The sequence below is a fragment of the Pongo pygmaeus genome, chromosome 9 (assembly GCF_028885625.2).
Source record: "Pongo pygmaeus isolate AG05252 chromosome 9, NHGRI_mPonPyg2-v2.0_pri, whole genome shotgun sequence".
Taxonomy (NCBI): Eukaryota; Metazoa; Chordata; class Mammalia; order Primates; family Hominidae; genus Pongo; species Pongo pygmaeus.
In genome coordinates, this window is record NC_072382.2 from 20,411,093 (window position 1) to 20,437,170 (window position 26,078).

General features: G+C 39.4%; 1 protein-coding gene across 6 annotated transcripts in view; it reads left to right on the forward strand.

Annotated features, from left to right (window-relative positions):
- CKAP5 (cytoskeleton associated protein 5) overlaps window positions 1–26,078 on the forward strand; it is a 103,291-nt gene that overhangs the window by 56,788 nt on the left and 20,425 nt on the right. For all 6 annotated transcript variants that reach the window (XM_054439682.2, XM_063671896.1, XM_054439683.2 and 3 more), the window contains 13 exons: window positions 624–716; window positions 4,756–4,941; window positions 6,060–6,154; window positions 8,965–9,022; window positions 9,131–9,256; window positions 10,841–10,980; window positions 11,126–11,300; window positions 11,891–12,004; window positions 12,942–13,070; window positions 19,078–19,272; window positions 19,961–20,096; window positions 22,338–22,426; window positions 24,756–24,881. In XM_054439682.2, the coding sequence (XP_054295657.2) occupies window positions 624–716; window positions 4,756–4,941; window positions 6,060–6,154; window positions 8,965–9,022; window positions 9,131–9,256; window positions 10,841–10,980; window positions 11,126–11,300; window positions 11,891–12,004; window positions 12,942–13,070; window positions 19,078–19,272; window positions 19,961–20,096; window positions 22,338–22,426; window positions 24,756–24,881 (1,662 nt within the window). The remainder of the gene's footprint in view (window positions 1–623; window positions 717–4,755; window positions 4,942–6,059; window positions 6,155–8,964; window positions 9,023–9,130; window positions 9,257–10,840; window positions 10,981–11,125; window positions 11,301–11,890; window positions 12,005–12,941; window positions 13,071–19,077; window positions 19,273–19,960; window positions 20,097–22,337; window positions 22,427–24,755; window positions 24,882–26,078) is intronic.

Below are 26,078 nucleotides of genomic sequence, written 5' to 3' on the forward strand. Positions count from 1 at the left end.
TCCTTGGTAGAATGGACATTATCCATTGGTATGAAAACCTCTCAAAAACCTGTGTTGTAAAGGAGCATGGCAGTTCATTTTGGCATATACCAGGTGATTCTAATGAGGAAGGGTAAGGAGAAACACTGCAAGAGCACTGTCACTTATGGCAGAAGCCTTCCAGTCCTGCGTCTGCTGCCCATTGGGTTTAGATCTGAGTTTGTGCGTCTTTGATATTCAGTACATTAGAACTTCTCATCTATTCTGCTTTGTTGTTTTTAGGAAAATCAAGGAAGAGAAAATACATGTAAGCAGTTTCTGCCACACACTAGGCAAATGAAAACTATTATTTTGCATGGAGCAAACTATTTGTGAATTCCTGAAATGTGAGATAAACGTTCAGTGATACTAATTTAACAGCCATATACCAAGCATCTAGCTTAAGAAATAAAGCATTATAGACATAAAAACACAAAGAAATAAAGCATAACAGTGGAAGCTATATAAGCTCCCTCAATAACCCTCCTCAGTTCTATTCCACTCCTTTCTTCAGAGGTAACCACTTACTTGACTTTGGTATTTACTCTTCCTTTGGAACTAATCTTTAACCCTTAAACTCTTTTATTCTCTTATTTTATTTCAAGGCTGTTGAGCTAATGGACCGAACTGAAATGCCATGCCAGGCATTAGTGAGGATGCTAGCCAAGAAACCTGGATGGAAAGAAACTAATTTTCAGGTATTTTAAAATGTGAGATTTGATGTCTTTTATTGAAGTAATTTACATTACATCATCCTATGGAGTAATACAGCAGAATAGTTTTGGTAATGATGTTTTTTTTTTTTTGAGACGGAGTTTCGCTCTTGTTGCCCAGGCTGGAGTGCAATGGCACAACCTTGGCTCACCACAACCTCCACCTCCTGGGTTCAAGCAATTCTCCTGCCTCAGCCTCCCGAGTAGCTGGGATTACAGGCACCCGCCACCACGCCCGGCTAATTTTGTATTTTTAGTAGAGACGTGGTTTCTCTATGTTGGTCAGGCTGGTCTCGAACTCCTGACCTCGGTGATCCGCCCACCTTGGCCTCCCAAAATGCTGGGATTACAGGCGTGAGCCACCACGCCCGGCTTGGTAATGATTTTTAATGAACGATGGGGTGTGTGCATTTTGATTGAACACATAACTACAGTTGACTCTTGAACAATGTGGTGATTAGGGGTACTACCCCTTGTGCAGGGGTACTACCCCTTGTGCAGTATAACTCTGGACTACCCAAGAACTTAACTACTAATAGCCTACTGTTGCCAGAAGCCCTACTGATAACATAGTTAACATATTTTGTATGTTACATGTATTGTAGATTGTATTCTTACAATAAAGTAAGCTAGAGAAAAAATGTGATTAAGAAAATCCTAAGGAAGAGAAAACATATTTACTATTTATTAAGTAGCAGTGGATCATCATAAAGGTCTTCAGTTCCCATCATCTTCGTGTTGAATAGGCTGAGGAGGAGAAAGAGTAAGAAAAGGGGTTAGTCTTGCTGTTTCAGGAGTGGCAGAGGCAGAAGAAAATTCATGCATAAGTGGATCTTTGCAGTTCAAACACATGTTGTTCAAGGGTCAGCTGTATAACTTTATATAATTAGGGATTTATATATGTATAAATATGTAAATATGTATACATCCATATATAATTTGTATAATTTAGATATATACATTTTTTTCTTCTCATTTTTAGGCCTAGAAGCCTCCTTATCTAATCTTTACATATTCAAGGGAGAAATAAACAGTGAGATAGCTTTTTTATTTGATGGGATAAAAAATAAGTGCAGTCCTTAAATTGCCAGTGAAAATTTACCACATAATCAATTGTATAGCCCCATTAACTGATAATAGAGCTGAAATTTATCAGTACCAAGTTATTAGTCTAAGGAGTGGGTATAGAGGGAAGTATAGGAAAGTGCTGCAGGAAGGAAAATGAGAAAAAGTTTCCTTCTCTTTTGCTAGATGTACATACAATAGACCTCAAGCGAAACAAACTTGAAACATATCAGATTTATTTTTGGCATCCTGCTAGTCTCTTTTTGGTTTCTCTTCTGCTGCCACCTCTTGTTTTCCCTCTAGGATGTTTAGCTCCCTCATACACTGTGTTTCCCTTACATTGTGTTACATAGCATCTTATTTGTATAGGCCAGCTCCACAAAGGCTAAATATTCTAAAAGATTCTTGAGGTGCCCTCTTCCTCTCACACCACCTTTTTTTTTTTTTTTTTTTTTTTTTTGAGAAAGGGCTTCACTCAGTTGTCCAGGCTGGAGTGTGGTGGTGCAAACGTGGCTCACTGCAGTGTTGACACCTTAGGCTCCAGAGATCCTCCCACTTCAGCCTCCCAAGTAGTTGGGACCACAGGCGTGCATCACTACATCTTGCTAATTTTTTTCTCAAATTCATAGACAGTATGAAGTGTAATCTCATTGTGATTTTGATTTTCGGCCACCAAAGGCTCTCCTTGGTTAACTTAATGACCAGCTAATGACTGGACAGATTTTCTTAAATGCCTTGAACCAATATGATCTGTCTCCCACCCTCTGCCAAGGGGGGAGGTGTGTGTGTTTGTGTGTGTGTGCACGCTGGGTCATGCCAGAGATACTCAGACACTTTACAGCTTTACCCTGGAATTCACTTTTTAAGCAAGTTCTTGAAGGTCAGTCAGAGATCCGAGATTAGGGCCCTTTTCAGTCTTTACTGGGCATACACATAACCTTGAATATTCGCATGACCTTCTAGATTCCAAAAGTCCTCTGTGGATATCTTATTCCCTAGATCCTTTTATGTTTTTGACCAAGCTGGTTTCCCCCAACTGGTATTGTGGACTTACACAGTTCTGATGTTAGATGTTAAACAGTTGCCACTCATTGTTTTCGTTGTTTTCAACAAAATCCCTGGGGATGGGGCTTTTCCCACTGAGCTAGCCAGAGTCCAGTCAAATAACAGGACCTTCAAATGGAGCTTTTCTAGGAAGCTGTCAGACAAGACAGTACTTTGGGTCAAAACTTTTTGAGGAGGTCCAAACCTGAGCTGTCCCCCCACCTGCCAGTGGCTGCACAGCTCTAGGTTTTCATAGTTGCCATGGTTATAAGACTTCAGGTTTTGAAGACTACTGTGGAGCTGGAAGAAAAGGGGAACAAGGCAAGTTAAATCACCAGAAACCTCACTGTCCTTACTGAAATTCAGCATCCTTTCTTTAAATGGTTCTTGTATTGTTACAAGCCTTATTTAATTTTCAGAGTTGTGAGATAAGTTGATTTGGATAGTTTTTGCCAGTGTTCTATGTTGCTTTTAAGGAAGATCAGTTTTTCAGAGGTATTGGCTTCACAATTGCAGAAGTCCCACCCAAGATAATTACATTTCTTTGGTTTGTTTTTTGGTGTGGGATTTTTTTTTTTTTTTAATTTTTTAAATTTTTATTTTTTCACATGCCTGCTATGTCACATTTTGGGGGTTTGAGACAAAGTCTCACTCTGTTGCCCAGGCTAGATAGCTCAGTGGTGTGAACATGTCTCTCTGCAGCCTTAGCCTCCTGGGTTCAAGTGATCCTCCCACCTCAGCCTCCCAAGTAGCTGGGACTACAGGCGAGGGCCACCATACCCAACTAATTTTTGTACTTGTTATAGAGCTGGGGTCCCTCCATATTGACCAGGCTGGTCTTGAACTCCTGGGCTCAAGCATTCCTCTCGCCTCAACCTACCAAAGTGCTGGGATTACAGGCATAAGCCAGGCGATAATTGCATTTTAAAAGAGGGTGTTTGTGTGGCTGGGCACAGTGGCTCACGCCTGTAATCCCAGCACTTGGGGAGGCTGAGGTGAGATCCACTTGAGATCCACTTGAGGTCAGGAGATCGAGACCAGCCCGGCCAACATGGTGAAACCTCATCTCTGCTAAAAATACAAAAATGAGCCAGGCGCGGTGGTGGGCGCCTGTAAGTAATCCCAGCTACTTGGGAGGCTGAGGCATGAGAATCACTTGAACCCAGGAGGCAGAGGTTGCAGTAAGCTGATATCTCACCACTGCACTCCAGCCTGGGTGACAGAACAAGATTCTGTCAAATAAATAAATACATAAATAAATGGGGGTATTTGTCACCTAAATTAATCTGTATAATAGAATTTCTAGTGGCTTAACAAAAAAAGTTAAAATATTCACACAGTACAAAGAAAAATATTTATGAGCAAAGAGGTCTTTAATTCCATAGGTCTGCCATCACAATAATATCTTTAAATTATTTTCCACAGATCTTTTTATTCTTTTACTTAAAAGCCAACAAGTTCTCTAAAATCTCTGAAGTTCTGTGTTGTATGTGTGTATGAGAAGGTTGTAGTGTTTTTGTAGGCAGCCCTAGTAGTAATTCTCAGTTATGCAGTCAGTATAGTAATCTGTTGTGTATTTTAGGATGTGTATTCAGTACTAAATGTAAATAATCATAAGAGGAGGAAAATTTAAAAATCAGATTTTTCAATTAATAAACTTTCTGTGCAGTATTACTTGTTAATATTTTGGAACACTGAGTAGCTTTTTTTTCCCTTTCTTTACTGTCAGTTAAGTAATTGGTAACAATTAAAGGATACAAATTATTTTGCATATTTGTTTAAAATCCTGATTTTACTTTAGTTGTGTTTTCCAGCTGTCCCTAACCATGTCGTATCTGTTACATGCTGTTAATACAAGTAAATAAATAAATGTCCTTGGCTTGCTCTTAACTTTATGATACTTATCCTTGTTCAGGTGATGCAAATGAAGCTTCATATAGTTGCTTTGATTGCCCAGAAGGGAAATTTTTCCAAAACGTCAGCTCAGGTTGTATTAGATGGCCTTGTGGACAAGATTGGAGATGTGAAATGTGGGAACAATGCAAAAGAAGCTATGACAGCAATAGCCGAAGCCTGTATGTTACCATGGACTGCTGAACAGGTTAGTGACACAGAACTCTTATTCCTCCAGTTTTCCCAATTTTTTCCCCAAACTTTAAGCTTAGTAATTAAACATTAGTTTTTATCTTCTCAAGTAAAATCTTTTTTGATGCTGCATTTTTTTTGAGATGGAGTTTCACTCTGTCGCCCAGGCTGGAGTGCAGTGGTGCAATCTCAGCTCACTGCAACCCTCCCGGGTTCAAGTGATTCTCCTGCTTCAGCTTCCCACATAGCTGGGATTACAGGCGCCTGCCACCATGCCTGCCTAATTTTTGAATTTTAATAGGGACAGGATTTCGCCATGTTGGCCAGGCTGGTCTCGAACTCCTGACCTCAGGTGATCCGCCTGCCTCGGCCTCCCAAAGTGCTGGAATTACAGGCATGAGCCACCATGCCCGGCCCTTTGATACTGCATTTTTATTTTTACCTTTAAAAATACTCTGTTGCCTAGTGATGAAAATTTATCTTAGTCAAAAATATTCGGTCAGACACAGAGGCTCACGCCTGTAATCCCAGCACTTTGGGAGGCCGAGGTGGGAGGATGACTTGAGGCCAGGAGTTTGAGACCAGCCTGGCCAACATGGTGAAACCCCGTCTCTACTAAAAATACAAAAATTAGCCAGGCGTGGGTGGTGCACACTTGTAATGCCAGCTACTAGGGAGGCTGAGGCAGGAGAATCACTTGAACCCGGGAGACAGACGTGGCAGTGAGCCGAGATCACGCCACTGCACTCCAGCCTGGGCAACAGAGTGAGACTCTGTCTCAAAACAAACCAACAAAAAATTCTATAGAAGGTGAAAGCCCACGAGCTTGAGGCTGCAATGATTGATGATTGTGCCACTGTACTCCTGGGTGACAGAGCAAGACCCTGTCTCTAAAAAAAAAAAGACATTATAATGCAGAGTAATTGCTGCAAAGCTATAAACAGTCCAGAATGCCTTTAGGCCTACTATCATTCACCTCATTTTCTTGTGTAGGTTCACTCTTGTTCCTAAGGCATTCTTGCAGTTGTTAGCATCAGAAAACTATGTTTAATGCACATCTGCCTTAATGTCGTGCTGTATTTCTTTAAGAAATACGAGATAAAACACAGATCTGTTGTTTTTCCCCTGTTTCAGGTTGTGTCAATGGCTTTCTCACAAAAGAATCCCAAAAATCAGTCAGAAACTCTGAATTGGCTATCAAATGCCATAAAAGAATTTGGTTTTTCTGGGTAAGTCAGAACGAAATCAAGTGGAAAATAATTAAATGTTTTGTCAGTCTCTAAGTCGTGATTTGTCATAGCTATTGCTGTTTATTTCTGAAGAGCGAGAGCTGGATTGTCTCATTTATATAAAAGAAAATTACCTTTGTTCTCAAAGGTCTATATTGGCTTGTGTTCCTGCTTTTTGATATTCACTGAAAGAGTTCTCTAAGTTATTTTTCCTTAAGCATTAATAGCTGTCCCACAGAAAATCCAGTTCCAAGAATTTCTAGTCAAATACATTAGGAAATTTCTGTACATAATTACATTTGTTTAAAGACCTATAGTATGCCTTGGTGAATTAAATACTGTCAGAAATCCTGCAATAGAAGAGCTTGTTTAACTTTGTTTAACCCACTGTTCCCAAACTTATTTGCATATAGAGCACAGTTGTTTATTTAAAACAAAACTTTATACAGTTTAGTTTATTCCAGGTACTTTTAAAAAGCACTTTCTAAATCATAATTCATTTGATTTAATCATCATAACAACTAAGTGAGGTATTATATTATCCCTATCTTATAGATGAGGACTAAGGCACAGAAAGTTTAAGTAATTTGGTCCCATCATGGTTAGGAAAGTGGCAAAACCAAGATTTTAATCCAGGCATTCTGATTTGGAGAATGATGTAGCTGCTCTACTATGTTGCCTTTTTCTGTGCCACGCTACATTTTGCAACATGCCTGTTAATGTCTCGTGAAAGGGTATTTTGAGTTCTACTGATTGAAAAAACACTACTCTAGAAGTTACTCAAATAACAAAGAACTATTTGTTATGTTATTATCTGTGGTGTTCTCCCATAGTTGAGGGTATTGTTATAATTCCTCTTAATTTTATAGTCTTTGATATAACACAAATCTCTTGGCTTGTCACTTATAAAAGCCATAAAAACCATATATTCTTTTTTGTTATGATCTTTCATTTATTCATTTATTAAACAATTACATATTGGCCACTACAACGTTCAATTGTTTGTTCCAGTCTTTCAGAATACATCATGAACGAAATTAAATTTCTGTTTCATGGGAGTTACATTTGAGTAAAGAAAGATTTGAGTAATAAACAGTTAAAAAATATATATGTGTATATATATATATATATAGAGAGAGAGAGAGAAAGAGAGAGAGAGAGGCAGGCAGGCCGGGCGCAGTGGCTCATGCTTGTAATCCCAGAACTTTGGGAGGCTGAGGTGGGCAGATCACCTGAGGTCAGGAGTTCGAGACCAGCCTGACCAACATGGAGGAACCTCGCTTCTACTAAAAATACAAAATTAGCTGGGTGTGGTGGTGCACGCCTGTAATCCCAGCTACTCAGGAGGCTGAGGCAGGAGAATCGCTTGAACCCAGGAGGCAGAGGTTGCAGTGAGCCAAGATAATGCCATTGCTCTCCAGCCTCGGCAACAAGAACAAAACTCCATCTCAAAAAATATATATATATATATTTTTTTACATATATATGTTTATGTAAAGCAGGATGAGGGGTTAAATGGAATAATGTGGTATAGTTTAGATGGTGTTGTTTTCTATATAGTAGTTGAAGAGTTCTTCCTGAAAAAATGACATTTGAGCAGAGACCAGGACATGAGAGAGCAAGCTGTGATAATCAGAGAGGAGCGTTCTAGACCAAGGGAAGAGCAAATGCCAAAAGCTCTGTGGTAGGAGCACATGTGATGTATTTAAAATAGCAAGGAGTGTATTTCCTTCAGAATGTAGCTATAGGACAATGAGTGAGTGGGTAGAAAGTGGTAGGAAATAAAGCTGGAGAAAGAATTGGGGCCAGGTCATGTGGGGCCTCAACATTTTGAATAAGTTGGGAAGGCATTAGGGGATTTTTGAGGAGAAGAGTAACAGGTTCATATTCTGACTATTGTCAGAGAAAACAGAGAGGAGATCAAAGACAGGAAGACGAATTAGTAGGCTACTGGAATAATCCTGTCGAGAAATTCTGGTGACTTGGACATAGATTGTAGAAGTGGAAGTGTTATAACTGATAAGATATTTAAAAAGTAGAATAGAACAAGAGAGAGACAAGTCAGGGATAACTTCAAAAAGTCAAGGATAGCCTGAACAACTGGAAGAAAAATGTGGCTCTTTACTGAGGTGGAGGAGACTGGGAGGAACAGGTTTTGGGACTGGAGTGAGGACAATCAGGAGTTTGGTTTCAATATATTAGATGTAGGCTGTTTTCCAGGCATACAATGGAAATATCACAAAGGCAGCTGGATGGTGTGAATCTGGAGTTCAGGAGAGAGTTCAAGATTGGATTTAGGAGTTGTAATTAAGCATAATAGGATTGTCAGCATATAGATAGTATTTAAAGCTCACTTTAAAGTTAGTGTAGGAGGCTGGGTGTGGTAGCTGATGCCTGTAATCCCAGCACTTTGGGAGGCTGAGGCAGGCAGATCACTTGAGGTAAGGAGGGCGAGACCAGCCTGGCCAACATGGTGAAACCCTGTCTCTACTAAAAACAAACAAACAAACAAAATTAGCTGGGCGTGGTGTTGCACACCTGTAATCTCAGCTACTCAGGAGGCTGAAGCATGAGAATCGCTTGAACCAGAGAGGCAGAGGTTGCAGTGAGCTATCGTGTACTGTACTCTAGCCTAGGTGACAGAGCAAGACTCTGTCTCAAATAAATAAAATAAAATAAAGTTAGTGTAGGAAGAGAAAAAGTGAAAACTTCGCCAAAGGGAGCCAGTCCTAGAGTCTGGCTTTATAAAACTCTATTGAGTATTTTGAGGGTTTCATTTGTTTGCTTTTAATTCTAAATGTTTCTTCTAGGTTGAATGTCAAAGCTTTCATTAGCAATGTGAAGACAGCTCTTGCTGCAACAAACCCAGTGAGTACATAACAACATATATAGGGCAGTATTGCCATCTTTGTAGATTTAAAAAGTTATTATTGCCATCTTTGTGATTTAAAAAGTTCTTTTTCTTCTGTCTGGCAGGCTGTGAGGACTGCTGCCATAACCCTGCTTGGCGTGATGTATCTGTATGTTGGTCCCTCTTTGCGAATGTTCTTTGAGGATGAGAAGCCTGCCCTCCTATCCCAGATAGATGCAGAATTTGAGAAGGTAGAATTTCCACAAATGATACAGTCTGTTAGTGGACTTGAGAATCTCATTAAGACTAAACTGTTGGGTGTGGTGGTGCATGCCTGTAGTCCCAGCTACTCAGGAGCCTGAGGAAGGAGGATTGCTTAAGTGCAGATGTTTTGGGCTGTAGTGTGCTATGCCAGTTGGGTGTCCACACTAAGTTCAGCATTAGTATTGTGACCTCCCAGGAGCTGAGACCACCAGGTTGCCCAAGGAGAGGTGACCTGGCCCAGATCAGAAGCAGAGCAGGTCGGCCAGGTGCAGTGGTTCATGCCTGTAATCCCAGCACTTTGGGAGGCCAAGGCAGGAGGACCCCCTGAGCCCAGGAGTTTAAGACCAGCCTGGGCAACAAAATGAGACCTTGTCTCTACAAAAAAAAAATCAAAAAATTAGCCAGGCATAGTGGCACATGCTTATGGTCCCAGCTACACAGGAGGCCAAGGTGGGAGGATCACCTGAGCCTAGGAGGTTGAGGCTCCCGTGAGCCATGTTTGTACCACTGTACTCGAGCCTATGCCACACAGAGAGACCTTTTCTCAAAAGAAAAAAAAAGAAAGAAAAACAGAGCAGGTCAAAACTCCAGTGCAGATCAGTAGTGGGATCACAACTATGAATAGCCACTGCACTCCAGCCTGGGCAACATACTGAGACTCTGTCTTTCTGGAGTGAAGAATATGTATGTATTTGCTTTTATGCACAATAAAGTATCCCTGGAAGAGTTCATAAGAAATTGATGATTTTGGCCGGGCTTGGTGGCTCACGCCTGTAATCCCATGACTTTGGGAGGCCAAGGCAGGCAGATCACTTGAGGTCAGGAGTTTGAGACCAGCTTGGCCAATATGGCGAAACTCCATCTCTACTGAAAATACAAAAGTCAGCCGAGTGTGGTGGCACGCCCTGGAATCCCAGCTACTTAGGAGGCTGAGGCGTAAGAATCACTTGAACCCGGGAGGCACAGGTTGCAGTGAACCAAGATCATGCCACTGCACTCCAGCCTGGGTGACAGAGCAAGATTCTGTCTCAAAAAGAAAAAAAAAAAAATTTTTTATGTTTTGTTTGTTTTGTTTTTGGGTTGTTTTGTTTGTTTGTTTTGAGATGGAGTTTCGCTCTTGTTGCCCAGGCTGGAGTACAATGGCACTTCCTGGGCTTATTCCAACCTCCACCTTCCAGGTTCAAGCAATTCTCCTGCCTCAGCCTCCTCAGCTGGGAAGCTGGGATTACAGGCACGCGCCACCATGCCAGGCTAATTTTTGTATTTTTAGTATAGACGAGGTTTCACCGTATCAGCCAGGCTGGTCTCGAACTCCTGACCTCAGATGATCACCCACCTTGGCCTCCCAAAGTACTGGGATTATAAGTGTGAGCCACCACACCCTGCCTTCTAGTAGGTTTTGTATAAAAATACCTTTTGACATATGGTCTCAAAATTGTAATCTAGGTAGCAGTCAAATTACCTACTGTGTAAATAGGTATTATAAAGGAATGAGAGTTTGACACAAGCACCCTCTCTGTTCCCATATCCTATATAAATTTCATTAGCCTTACTCATTCATTTGTATATAGATGCAGGGACAAAGTCCACCTGCTCCAACCAGAGGAATTTCCAAGCATAGCACAAGCGGTACAGATGAAGGAGAAGATGGAGATGAACCAGATGATGGGAGCAATGATGTCGTTGATCTTTTGCCGAGGACAGAGATCAGGTAGGTTCCAGTCTGTGAAATGGTTTATTTCATTCATTGTATTGAATTCCGAATGTTGTCTTCTTTTTGAATTCAGTGAGGGGAACTTACGTGATATCATCATTTTTTTGGAGTCTGGAATTAAAAGTTATTTTCTGTTTTTCAGTGATAAAATCACTTCAGAGTTGGTATCTAAGATTGGTGATAAGAATTGGAAGATTAGGAAAGAAGGCCTAGATGAAGTGGCAGGTATTATTAATGAAGCAAAATTTATCCAACCGAATATAGGTGAACTTCCAACTGCCTTGAAGGGTCGACTTAATGATTCAAATAAAATCTTGGTATGTAGAGCATACGTCTGTTCTTTTTATCTCCCCTCCCCGCTGCTGCAGGAGTTACCTTTTCAGTGTAGCCTTCACTTGCAAAAAATAAGTGGTTACTTTATTTGCTTTGAACTAGAAATAGCTGCCTTTAATTTATTAAGTGTATCTCAAGATACGATGGTAGTTGGCAGATTTATTCATCAAATTTTTATGAGTCTCAGAATTTGCTTTTTGCAGGAATCCAATATTGAATATATTTGTATAAAACTGCTTGTAATACATGTAAACATAATAATTTCTGATTTTTAAATGTGGATTTTTATGTCAGGATTTCCTTAAACTAGGTTTTACCTTAAAGTTGTAAAGTACTATAATCTCTGGTCTAAAATTCTGATAATCTAGTTTTACGAACTGATGATAAAAAGAGAGGCCACTGCCTAAAAATTAATTAGAATAAGCTAAGTAGAATAGCATGACAAGCCAATGTCTCTGTCTCTTGAGTAGGCCAGAAATCTCCTGCTGTATTGACAGTATAGCAGCAAATTTACAGAAGTTTGCACACAACTTGCTTATGGTTTCAACATAAAGTATTGGCTCTTTCCACTCAGGTACAGCAAACGTTGAATATCCTGCAACAACTGGCAGTAGCCATGGGCCCAAATATTAAGCAACATGTAAAAAATTTAGGCATCCCTATCATCACAGTCCTTGGAGACAGCAAGGTAAACCTAACTCTTTTCACCATGGCTTCTGTCTTCCAGGCAGTAGTAAGGTGACCAAATATCACTTATTAGTTTTGTGACTTTTAGATAAGCTGTCTTCGTTGAGGGTCAATTTCTTTATCTGTGAAATTTCTTTCTTACAGAATTAAATGAGTCTGTATGTAAAGTACATTTTATTGTGCCTGTCTCATATAGTATGCACACAATAAATGGTTGCTGTTATGATTATAACATAATTGTGTAACATTTTGCTATAGCGAATAAATATGTGAATTTGGAGTTCATTAAGTTATTTTCTACTTTTATTTTTCTGAACTATTAGAGTGGGATCTTCTAGTAGTTCAGCAAGATATTTGTAGTTTCATAGTCCTAGAAGTCACTGAAATATCATTGAAGGTTACAGTGTTTAGCCCTAGACTAAATATTTGGATATCTCTATACTGTTGTATAATTTATTTAACTTGAGGAACTTTATTTAATTTAATATAATTTGTGCTATTTTACTATGTAAATTAATATAAAAATATAACTAATTTTCAGTCAATTTATTAGCAATTTCAGTCTTAACCATTATGATGTCTTTAACATTTAGAATTTCATTCTTTAGCAGACAGATGTGAATATATGCCCCCAATTATTCAGGAAACAAAATATAAGAGTTATTCTTCTTACATGATATTTTATGCCCAGATCACTCACTGTTTTGCCTGATTAACTGAGTACACAGTTTTACAATTTGGAGTTTTATATTTCTACTTTACTTTGGAGTTTTAGTACAATCATAGAACTAGTTTCTGTTTCAGAGAAGGTGGTTTCATATATGTTCACGTGGGCCTTAGAGAACCCTCCATTGTTCATGTTCATAAAGCAACAGTGATCACCCCCTACCTCCAAACTATAGTAGATATTATTTTTGCTGATTATCTTCTCCATTTAGAACAATGTTCGAGCTGCTGCCCTAGCGACTGTGAATGCTTGGGCAGAACAGACTGGCATGAAGGAATGGCTGGAAGGAGAAGATCTTTCTGAAGAGCTCAAAAAGGAAAATCCTTTCTTGAGGCAAGAGGTTAGTATCATAAATTAATCATGTGCATTACTCATGTCATTTACTTCCATAGGGGCTTGAGCATGTCTGATAAATACGCATTTATGGTTAGAATGAGTTTCATTATAAAACAGTTAATAAAATGAAACCACATTCCTGGGTCCTTTGTATTTATGTGCTTCCATTTTTTCCTTTCACATGCTTCTTTATCAGTAACACTTTTTAGAGGACTAGGCTTTTTTTGTGGAATTTTTCCCTTTTCTTAAACATTTAAATGGTAAAATCAGAGGTTTTGTGTTTTTTTTTTTTTTTTTTTTATTTAAGTTCTGGGATACATGTGCAGAACATGCAGGTTCGTTACATGGGTATACATGTGCCATGGTGGTTTGCTGCATCCATCAACCCGTCATCTTCATTAGGTATTTCTCCTAATGCTATCTATCCCTCCCCTTGCCCCCCTAAGCCCTGACAGGTCCCAATGTGTGATGTTCCCCTCCCTGTGCCCATATGTTCTCATTGTTCAACTCCCACGTACAAGTGAGAAATTGCGGTGTTTGGTGTTCTGTTCCTATGTTAGTTTGCTGAGAATGATGGTTTCCAGCTTCATCCATGTTCCTGCAAAGGACGCGAACTCATTCTTCTTCTATGGCTGCATAGTATTCCATGGTGTATATGTGTCACATTTTCTTTATCCAGTCTAACATGATGGGCATTTGGGTTGGTTCCGAGTCTTTGCTATTGTGAATAGTGCTGCAGTAAACATACGTATGCATGTGTCTTTATAGTAGAATGATTTATAATCCTTTGGGTATTACCCAGTAATGGGATTGCTGGGTCAAATGGTATTTCTAGTTCTGGGTCCTTGAGGAATTGCCACACTGTCTTCCACAATGATTTAACTAATTTACACTCCAACCAACAGTGTAAAAGTGGTTCCTATTTCTCCACATCCTCTCCAGCATCTGTTGTTTTAATGATCGCCATTCTAACTGGCGTGAGATGGTCTCTCATTGTGTTTTGATTTGCATTTTTCTAATGACCAGTGATGATCTTTTTCATGTGTTTGTTGGCCACATAAATGTCTTCTTTTGAAAAGTTTCTGTTCATATCCTTGGCCCACTTTTTGATGGGGTTGTTTGTTTTTCTCTTATAGATTTAATTCCTTGTAGATTCTGGATATTAGCCCTTTGTCAGATGGATAGATTGCAAAAATTTTCTCCCATTCTGTAGGTTGCCTGTTCACTCTGATGATAGTTTCTTTTGCCATGCAGAAGCTCTTTAATTTAATTAGATCCCATTTGTCAATTTTGGCTTCTGTTGCTATTGCTTTTGGTGTTTTAGTCATGAAGTCTTCGCCCATGCCTATGTCCTGAATGGTATTCTAGGTTTTCTTCTAGGGTTTTTATGGTTTGAGGTCTTAGGTTTAAATCTTTAATCCATCTTGAGTTAATTTTTGTATAAGGTGTAAGGAAGGGGTCCAGTTTCAGTTTTCTGCATATGGCTAACCAGTTTTCCCAATACCATTTATTAAATAGTGAATCCTTTCGCCATTTCTTGTTTTTGTCAGGTTTGTCAAAGATCAGATGGTTGTAGATGTATGGTGTTATTTCTGAGGCCTCTGTTCTGTTCCATTGGTCTATATATCTGTTTTGGTACCAGTACAATGCTGTTTTGGTTACTGTAGCCTTGTAGTATAGTTTAAAGTCAGGTAGCGTGATGCTTCCAGCTTTGTTCTTTTTACTTAGGATTGTCTTGGCTATACAGGCTCTTTTTTGGTTCTATATGAAATTTAAAGTAGTTTTTTCTAATTCTGTGAAGAGAGTCAATGGTAGCGTGATAGGAATAGCATTGAATCTATAAATTACTTCGGGCAGTATGGCCATTTTCATGATATTGATTCTTCCTATCCATGAGCATGGAATGTTCTTCCATTTGTTTGTGTTCGTTGAGCAGTGGTTTGTAGTTCTCCTTGAAGAGGTATTCCTAGGTATTTTATTCTCTTTGTAGCAATTGTGAATGGGAGTTTGCTCATGATTTGGCTCTCTGTTTGTCCATTATTGGTGTATAGGAATGCTTGTGATTTTCGCACATTGATTTTGTATCCTGAGACTTTGCTGAAGTTGCTTATCAGTTTAAGGAGTTCTTGGGCTGAGAGGATGGGGTTTTGTAAATATATAATCATGTTCATCTGCAAACAGAGATAATTTGACTTCCTCTCTTCCTATTTGAATACCTTATTTCTTTCTCTTGCTTGATTGCCCTGGCTAGAACTTCCAATAATATGTTGAAAAGGAGTGGTAAGAGAGGGCATCCTTGTCTTATGCCGATTTTCAAAGGGAATCCTTCCAGCTTTTGCCCATTCAGTATGATATTGGCTGTGGGTTTGTCATAAATAGCTCTTATTAAAATCAGAGGTTTTAATCAGAACATAAAAATAGAGGCTGGGTGCAGTGATTCATGCCTGTAATCCCAGCACTTTGGGAGGCCGAGCAAGCAGATCACTTGAGATCAGGAGTTGGAGACCAGCCTGCCCAACATGGTAAAACCCTGTCTCTACTAAAAATACAAAAAATCAGCTGGGTGTGGTGGTGCGGGCCTATAATCCCAGCTACTTGGGAGGCTGAGGCAGGAGAATCGCTTGAATCCAGGAGGCAGAGGTTACAGTGCGCTGAGATCACGCCACTGCACTCCAGCCTGGGTAACAGAGCAAGATTCCATCTCAAAAAAAAAAAAAAATAGTCCAGTTGCAGTGGCTCACGCCTATAATCCCAGCACTTTGGGAGGCTAAGGTGGGTGGATCACCTGAGGTCAGGAGTTCAAGACCAGCCTGGCCAACATGGTGAAACCCCGTCTCTACCAAAAATAGAAAAATTAGCTGGGCATGGTGGTGGGCGCCTCTAATCCCAGCTACTCAGGAGGCTGAAACAGGAGAATCACTTGAACCCGGGAGGCGGAGGTTGCAGTGAGCCGAGATCGCGTCATTGCACTCCAGCCTGGGCGACAAAAGCAAAACTTTGTCTCAAAAAAATAAATAAATAAAGCATTCAAAAATCCATCAGGGGCCAGGCACGGTGGCTCACGCCTGTAATCCCAGCACTTTGGAAGGCCGAGGCGGGCAGATCACGAGGTCAAGAGATGGAGACCATCCTGGCAAACATGGTGGAACCCCGTCTCTACCAAAAAATACAAAAATTAGTTGGGTGTGGTGGCATGCACCTGTAGTCCCAGCTACTCGAGAGGCTGTGGCAGGAGAATCACTTGAACCCGAGAGGCAGAGGTTGCAGTGAGCCAAGATCGTGCCACTGCACTCCAGCCTGAATACCTAGAATACCATTCAGGACATAGGCATGGGCAAAGACTTCATGACTAAAACACCAAAAGCAATGGCAACAGAAGCCAAAATTGACAAATGGGATCTAATTAAATTAAAGAGCTTCTGCATGGCAAAAGAAACTATCATCAGAGTGAACAGAACAACAGAATAACAAAATTTGTGATTATATCAATTGATGCAAAAAAGGCATTTGACGTATCCAACATGCATTCATGATTAAAAACTCTCAGCAAGTCAGTAATGAAAGAGAATTACCTCAACTTGATATAAGCATCTGCATAACAACCTCTACAGATAACATGAAACTTAATGGTGAGGGCCAGGCGCGGTGGCTCATGCTTGTAATCCCAGCACTTTGGACGGCCGAGGCGGGCAGATCACGAGGTCAAGAGATCGAGACCATCCTGGCAAACATGGTGAAACCCCGTCTCTACCAAAAATACAAAAATTGGTTGGGTGTGGTGGCATGCGCCTGTAGTCCCAGCTACTCGAGAGGCTGTGGCAGGAGAATCACTTGAACCCGGGAGGCAGAGGTTGCAGTGAGCCAAGATCGTGCCACTGCACTCCAGCCTGAGCGACAGAGCAAGACTCCGTCTCAAAAACAAACAAACAAAAAAGAGGAATCACTTTACTTACTATATTGCTATAGTAATTAGCTTACTATATTGCTAATGTAATCAAGACACTGTGATAGTGGTAGTAGGAAGATGGGGTGGAGATAGACACATAGGTCATTGGAACAACAGAGAGAACCCAGAAATAGACTCACACTAATAACTAATTTTTTACAAAGCTACAAAAATAATTCCATGGAGGAAGTATAGTCTTTTCAACAAATGATTCTGGAGCAATTGGACATCCATAAACAAAAAAATGAACCTCACCCTAAACCTCACTGTCTGAAAACAGATTATGGACTTAAATGTAAAATATAAAACTATAGAACTTTTAAGCGCAAACTAGAAAATCTCCAGGATGTAAGGCTGGCAAAGAATTCTTAGACTTAAAACCAAAACCATACTCCATAAAAGGAAAGTTGATAAATTGGACCACATGAAAATTAAAAACTTTTACTCTGCAAAAAAAACCACATGAATATAATAAAACAAGCTACAGAACAACAGAAAAGATTTGTAAGCCAGTATCCAATAAAGGACTAATATCTAGAATATATAAAGAACTCTGAAAACTCAACAGTAACAACAACAACAGAAAAATCAGAAAATGGGTATCTATGGCCAAGCCTGTGAGCAGTGAGCTGAGATCATGCCATTGCACTCCAGCCTGGGTGACAAAAGCAAGACTTGATTTCAAAAAAAAAGAAAAAGATGCTCAGTGTTATTAGCAACCAGGGAAATGCAAATTAAAACTATGTTGAAGTATCACTATACAATCATCAGAATTGCTAAAATTAAAAATAATGGTAACGTGAAATGCTGTAGAAACCTAAACAGTCATGCATTGCTGCTGGAAATGTAAAATGGTTACAGCTACTTCAGGAAATAGTTTGGCATTTTCTTATAAAACTAAACATGCAGTTACTATATGAGCCAGCAATTGCATTCTTGGACATTTATTTCAGAAAAATGAAAATTTATGTCCATACAAAAATCTATGTACAAATATTCGTAACAACTTCAATCATAGTAGCCAAAAACTGGGATTATAGCTCAAGGGTAGAGCCTTTTACCGCATGATAGCCAAAAACTGGAAACAAAAGGCTGGGTGCGGTGGCTCACGCCTGTAATCCCAGCACTTTGGGAGGCCGAGGCGGGCGGATCACGAGGTCAGGAGATCGAGACCATCCTGGCTGACACAGTGAAACCCCGTCTCTACTAAAAATACAAAAAATTAGCCGGGTGAGGTGGTGGGCGCCTGTAGTCCCAGCTACTCGGGAGGCTGAGGCAGGAGAATGGCGTGAACCCCGGGGGTGGAGCCTGCAGTGAGCTGAGATCACGCCACTGCACTCCAGCCTGGGCGACAAAGCAAGACTCCGTCTCAAAAAAAAAAAAAAAAAAAAAAACTAGAAACAGTTCAGATACCTTTCAATAGGTGAATGGTTAAACAAATCTCTTGTACATCCATACATGGAATACTATTTAGCATTTAAGAACAAACCGCTGGTAAATACAATAATTCAGATAAATCTCCAAGGAATTGTGCTGCATGACTAAAGCCAATCCCACTGGCCTGCGAGCCAAGATTATGCCATTGCCCTCCAGCCTGGGTGACGGGAGTGAAACCCTGTCTCAAAAATGAAAAATACAAATATGAACTATTTTAGAGATATATAGAAGAAAAATGTCAACATAAGGCAAAAAATAGAAGCCTTGGTAAAATTTGTAACCTTCTGATCACAATAAGTGCTTTGGGTCTTCTAGCTAAATATTTTTCAGAACTGAAGGGAGATAAGTAAAAGTTTTTCATCTTTAAGATGTATTAAAGCTTTATAATTTAATACCTAAATATAGTCCAAAGAAATATGTCCTTATCTTAAAGATGATTGTCATCATTGCATATATTATTTAAATACAGCACGGTTCTTGAATTATGAAAAGTACTGATTTCATATTGGAAAGTTATAGTGTGAAAGCTAATTCAGTGCTTGAGACTAATGAAATCAGTAAGCCTGAGATCATAAATGATAACAGTCTTCATTTGAAGTGTGTAACTAGTCTTTATTTCTTTTGGCAGCTTCTGGGCTGGCTGGCTGAGAAACTACCTACTCTTCGTTCCACCCCTATAGACCTTATCCTTTGTGTTCCTCATCTCTACTCCTGCCTAGAAGATCGAAATGGAGATGTGCGAAAGAAGGCCCAAGATGCTTTGCCATTCTTCATGATGCATTTAGGATATGAAAAAATGGCCAAGGCTACTGGGAAACTAAAGGTACTACTTCTTGTTGCTGCTACTGCTGTTAAAAGCTATTAAAAAATATATTTAACATGGGCTGGGCATGGTGGCTCACGCCTGTAATCCCAACACTGGGAGGCTGAGGCAGGTGGGTCACCTGAGGTCAGGAGTTCAAGACCAGCCTGGCCAACATGGTGAAACCCCATCTCTACAAAAACAAAAAAATTAGCCAGGTTTGGTGGCATATGCCTGTAATCCCAGCTACTTCGGAGGCTGAGGCAGGAGAATCGCATGAACCCAGGAGGCGGAGGTTGCAATGAGCTGAGATCGTGCCACTGCACTCCAGCCTGGGCAACAAGAGAGAAACTCCATCTCAAAAAAATATATATATTAAACATGAGTTTATATGAGGAAAAAACCATATTACCTCCTGTGAGTCTCAATTTGAAATCATAACAAGCAAAAATAAAATATTAAGCAGTGTAGAAGTAAAAATCTGCTGACCTCACAGGGGTGAAAACTGTGACCTTCTAGAATGATACTACCTTAGTGTGACTTCATAATGTGTGTGACTTCTCTGACACCATGTACTGCCTCCCTTACTTCACTGGTATTTCAAAACTTGCAGTTCAATCATTTGTTTGACAGAGGATTTGTTCATAAACTTTGTATGACTTTATCATTTATGTGACCTCTCACTTTTTATGTTATTTTGTCTCTCTAGCCAACTTCTAAAGATCAGGTGTTGGCCATGCTAGAGAAAGCCAAAGCTAACATGCCAGCCAAGCCTGCTCCACCCACTAAAGCAACTTCTAAACCAATGGGAGGGTCAGCTCCAGCCAAATTCCAGCCTGCATCAGGTAACTCTATCTTAAGAGGGTTAAAGGGGAAGGAAATAGCCCTGAGGAACTCTAAAAAGACATTCAGCCTTGTCTTTTTTAAATCACATTTCCTTACAGCGTAGATCCAAGCTCTCCTTCCTTCTCTGCCTACTTCCTTTCACAAACACTTGTCAAGTAGTCAAGTACCTATTTTATGCCAGGAACTGTACGCAAAGGTGACTAATTTGGTTTCTAATTCTAAAAAGTTTTTTTTGTTTTTGTTTTGTTTTGTTTTTAGAGATGGGGTCTTGCTCTGTCACCCAGGAGGGAGTGTAGTGGCGTGATCATAGCTCACTGCAACCTCGAACTCCTGGGCTCAAGTGTTCCTTCTGCCTCATCCTCCCAAGTTGCTGGGACTACAGGCATGCGCCATCACACCTGGCTAAATTTTTTACTTTTTATAGAGATGAGGTTTTGTTGTGATGCGCAGGCTGGTCTCAAACTCCTGGCCTCAGGCAATCCTCCCATCTCAGTCTCCTAAAGTGCTGGACTTACAGGCTTGAACCACCACACCTGACCCCAAAAGGAGTTTTGGAATAGCACATTAAAATAGTCCTTTCTGAAGTGTTGCATCCTACATTTCCACAACTATTTTCTGCTCCTGGATACTATAATTAGAAGAGGAATTGGGAGAATCTAGCTTAATCCACTTTATTAACCTTCTTTAAGGGAAAATTCTTGATTTCTTTATCCTGATATTAAAATTCCATAATAGGTTGGGCACAGTGGCTCATGCTTGTAATCCCAGCACTTTGGGAGGCCAAGGCCAGTGGATCACTTGAAGTCAGGAGTTTGAGATCAGCCTGGCCAACATAGAGAAACCCCACCTCTACTAAAAATACAAAAATTAGCTGGGTGTGGTGGCGCATACCTGTAATCCCAGCTACTCAGGAGGCTGAGGCAGGAGAATCGCTTGAATCCGGGAGACAGAGGTTGCAGTAAGCCAAGATCACGCCACTGCACTCCAGCCTGGGGACAGAGCAAGACTCTGTCTCAAAATAAATAAATAAAAATAAATAAAATTTGATAATATATAACCTGTGACCAATTCATTTTTAGACTTACTGCTTAAAGAAAACAATATTCTTGAATTTAGTGGAATAGAAATTGTTGGTGCTATAAAGTTAGAAATTTTACAGCCTGAGCAACATGGCAAAACTCCATCTCTACAAAAATTACAAAAATTAGCTAGGCTTGGTGGCGCACACCTGTAGTCCCAGCTACACTACACTCCAGCGTGGGTGACAAAGCCAGAACTAGTCTCAAAAAAAAAAAAAATTTTACATGTGTAAAACTCTTTATTAAAGTACATATTCAGTTTTTATTGGAATCTTGCTATGTAGCAGATACTGAATGTCAAAGATGTCCTTACCTTTAAGAAAGTATCAGTCTGGGCTGGGCATGGTGGCTCACGCCTGTAATTCCACCACTTTGAGAGGACAAGGAGGTCAAGACCAGCCTGGGCAACATAGTGAGAACCTGTCTCTAAAAAAAAAAATTGTTTTAATTAGTTGGGCTTGGTGGTGCACACTTGTAGTCCCAGCTATTCGGGAGGCTGAGGTAGGAGGACTGTTTTAGCCAGGGAGGTCGAGGCTGCATTGAGCCCTGATCGTGCTATTGCACTCTAGTCTGTGTGACACAAACCGTCTCTAAACAAACAAATGAAACTACAGTTTAAATGTTGGTAAATGAGATACAGATTTTCTGAATTAATTTCTCTCTTATGCTTAAAGAGATTTTGGGAGAAAAATTATTAGGAAAAAAAAAAATCTAAGCCAGGCACAGTGGCTCACGCCTGTAATCCCAGCACTTTGGGAAGCCAAGGTGGGTGGATTGCTTGAGCCCAGGAGTTTGAGACCAGCCTGGGCAACATGGCAAAACCCTGTCTCCACAAAAATTACAAAGAAAATTAGCTGGGTGCGGTGGCACGGGCCTGTAGTCCCAGCTACTAGGGAGGCTGAAGTGGGAGAATTCATTGAGCCCAGGAGGTCAGGGCTGCAGTGAGCACCGTGAAGCCACCACTGTACTCCAGCCTGGGAGATAGAGCAAAATCCTATCTCATTAAAAAAAAAAACCAAAAAGAAAAAAACTAACTGAAAACATCTTATAAATTGATTCATTTAAGACTGCAAGCTTCCTCGTCATCATTATATATTTAACCTGTCCAAAATAAAATGATATTAGTTAAAGTTTATAGTATATACTTTTTTTTCCTCAAAGCACCTGCTGAAGATTCTATTTCCAGCAGTACAGAACCCAAACCTGATCCAAAAAAGGCCAAAGCTCCAGGATTATCCTCTAAAGCAAAGGTATGTTAACTCTGTATACTTCGATGTAGACTTGCTTTTAAATATATTTTATACACTGAGTCATTCTATTAGGAAGGATCATATTATATATAAAAGAACATCACTGCTGTTGATATTATGAAATTATTTATACAAATTTCTGTGGCTCATTTTTAATAAGGTCCTAAAATGGAGACATCCTGCTCTCAAGAGGTGCTGTCATCTTCCTTTCGTGTAGATTTTCGGGGAAAGATTTACTTTATTGAAAGAAGAAAGGGCCGGGCACAGTGGCTCACGCCTGTAATCCCAGCACTTTGGGAGGCCGAGGCAGGCGGATCACCTGAGGTCAGGAGTTCAAGACCAGCCTGGCCAACATAGCGAAACCCTGTCTCTCCTAAAAATACAAAAATTAGCTGGGCATGGTGGCACACCTGTAATCCCAGCTATTCGGGAAGTTGGGGCAGGAGAATCGCTTGAACCCAGGAGGTGGAGGTTGCAGTGAGCCAAGATCTCGCCATTGCACTCCAGCCTGGATGACAGAGCGAGACTCAGGAAAAAAAAAAAAAAGGAGAAAGAAAGCATTTGTAGCTCCGGCATAATAAAAACTTTAGGCTGATTTGGAGTTCAGAAAAGGAAGTTAAATCAACCTCCTTCACATTTGGCGCTGTTGTCATCGCACTAGAAGGTGTTCCGGTTAGTCTGCAGGGAAATATCTTTTGTCCCAGTGGGATTTATTTTCATGCATCACCAATTATTTCCATATTCATAGAGAGTTGGACAATTTAAAGCAGTGTGTTCAAATCTTCAACTTTATCCCCTGGGTGATTTTTTCATTTAATTAAGTTTTTAAATCACAGTAAATTCTCATTATCTCTATCAAGATTCAGATTAATAAACATTCAGAGAGTTAATTATTTAATACTTACAAAAGGAAAATTGCAAAACTGTGCAATGGGTAGTGAATCTAATAGTAAGTCTAAATAGAGAATTATTTAATTTACTTGCTGTAATTGATGAAAAAATATAGAGAACGTTTTTTAGCCAGTACATGTATTATTACACCCCCATTTTGGAGTACACACTCTAGGGCCTTTCTTCTAAATATTACAATTAACCATTTTTCTTTCCTATGCTCAGGCCCTTTAACTCCTCAGTGAATTAATTTAAATGGGTAATTATCTTCAACTATCCAATGACGTTGTTCTTTTCCTGTCTGCCTGTCCTCATCCCAAATTTAACAAGTGCTTATTTTAGTTTTGATCACGAGTGTTTTGCAGTATTTTTGACTCCGTTCTTAATGCCATAGTTTTTTTTCCAATCTTTTTAAACTTACGAAGCAGTTTCATATAAATGATCTCATATTTGTTTGGTCTGAATGACTTTAGTGTTTATACTAGAAAGAAATTCTGGCCAACTAGAAATAGTGGCCATGCTACATTTATAATAATAATGATTCCAGTAATGAAATTTGAATTTTACCTTAAATATATGTACTATTGTTTACTGTTTTCTTTCTATCTGATATGAAGATTTTAAATCTTGGCTTATTTTTTAAAACCGCTTTAGTGACAAGTATTTAAAGCATTTCTTGTAACTTTCTCTAGAAGCAAGTTCAAAAGGTCTTCAGTTATAATGTTATGGTAAGAGATACATTTAAATATCAATGGAAAGAAACAGAAAAGCTTTCAAACTAAGTGTTTGGAAATGTGTAAATGCCATTCAAAATGTCATTAATGGCTGAGGTGGGTGGATCACTTGAGGTCAGGAGCTCGAGACCAGCCTAGACAACATGGTGAAACCCCGTCTCTACTAAAAATACAAAAATTAGCCAGGGGTGGTGGTGGGCGCCTGTGGTCCCACCTACTGAGGAGGCTGAGTCAGGAGAATCACTTGAACCCAGGAGGTGGAGATTGCAGTGAGCTGAGATCACGCCACTGCACTCCAGCCTGGGCGACAGAGTGAGACTCCATCACAAAAAAAAAAAAAAAAAAAAGATGTCATTAATATGGAAAGCTATAAATAGTGTTGAAGATTTCAAGAAAAAAAAACAATTATCCAGTAAACAAAAAGTTTGTGACCTAGACTAATGATCAGTAATAGCAGCTTTTCCAACTACATAACATGCTAGTCCAAGAACTAACCAACAGTTACTCAAGAATATTCTCAGAAAAATTTCTAGAGAACCTGTTCAAAAACATATACAAGATTCTGTGATGCATGTTTTTTTCATGTGAAATATCATGTAGAAAGATATCTCTGTTTTCTACAGTGCCCTTTTACTGGGCAGCAGCATCTTATTCTTAAGGAGAAGCGGCCAAGCTAATCAGTATTCCCTGAACCTTGGTTGTAGAGTGCACAAGGGAAGAAGGTGCCAAGCAAAACCAGCTTAAAGGAGGATGAAGACAAATCTGGGCCTATTTTTATTGTTGTTCCAAATGGAAAAGAGCAAAGGATGAAAGATGAAAAAGGATTGAAGGTAAGGAAGGATTAAGAATCGTCAGGAGATTTTTGCTTGTATTGTTATTCAAGAATAGTTTTGCTGTCTGAAATTCATGTTATTGTTTAATATCTAGGAATTAAGTGTTTCTTTTGCTTATAAATTATATTATTCTTTAGTTTATGGGGGCATTAATTCCTACAAAAGAAACTATAGAATAGAGTTACTGCCTATTTTTCCCTGTAAATAGAAATAAATGATTTAGTAGCTTTTTTGGCATCTTCATTTTTAAAATCAAAGAATGGAATGTATTCATTGATTTTTTTTTTTTTTTTTAAATTAACTGGATGTATGAGCTTCTTCATTAATCCTTCTTTTTAAGACCTTACAAGGCAGATTTTGTGACTGTATAAATGGCTAGTTCAGTCATTTCTCTTATGTTGCTTTGATTTCATTAGATACTTAAATTTGTTTTCAAAATACATAATCTTTTTTAAAAATTATATGCAGTACAGAAAGTGCAAAGTATAGTATGAGAAGCATGTCTCTGTTCCAGTATCCCTCCACAGGGAGGATATTAGTCCTTATTTTTTCAATGTATTACTCCAGAAATATTTTATACCTCTACTATCATATGTATATTTTTATATAGCCCTCCTTTTATACAGATGGCATATACAGACATGCCATACTGTTTGTTCTGTATCTCAGTATTTCTTTTAATGATGTTTGAAATATCTGAAAGATCATTCGTATCTATGTATATATGTGTGTATCACTGTTTGTATTGGCGCATTGTATGTATGTGCCTTTCTTTATCCTTCGCCCACTATGTTGGACATTTAGGTTGTTCCTGGTCTTTCACTATTACAAACACTGCTGCTGTGAATATTTTTGAATGTAGGTCTTTGTACACATATATGAGTGTATCTATATTAAACTCCTAGAATGATGATATGCATAATTTTGATAGATATTTCAAATTTTCTATCGAAGATGTGGCAGCAGTGTCCACCATGTTATATAGTTATATGTAGGATTTTTTTTTTTTTCTTTAGTAAGAATTGCAAGGCCAGGCACAGTGGCTTATGCCTGTCATCCCAACAATTTGGGAGGCTAAGGCAGGCAGATTGCCTGAGCCCAGGAGTTCAAAACCAGCCTGGACAACATATTGAGACTTTGTCTCTACAAAAAAAATTTTTTAATTAGCTGAGCATAGTGGTGCATGTCTGTAGT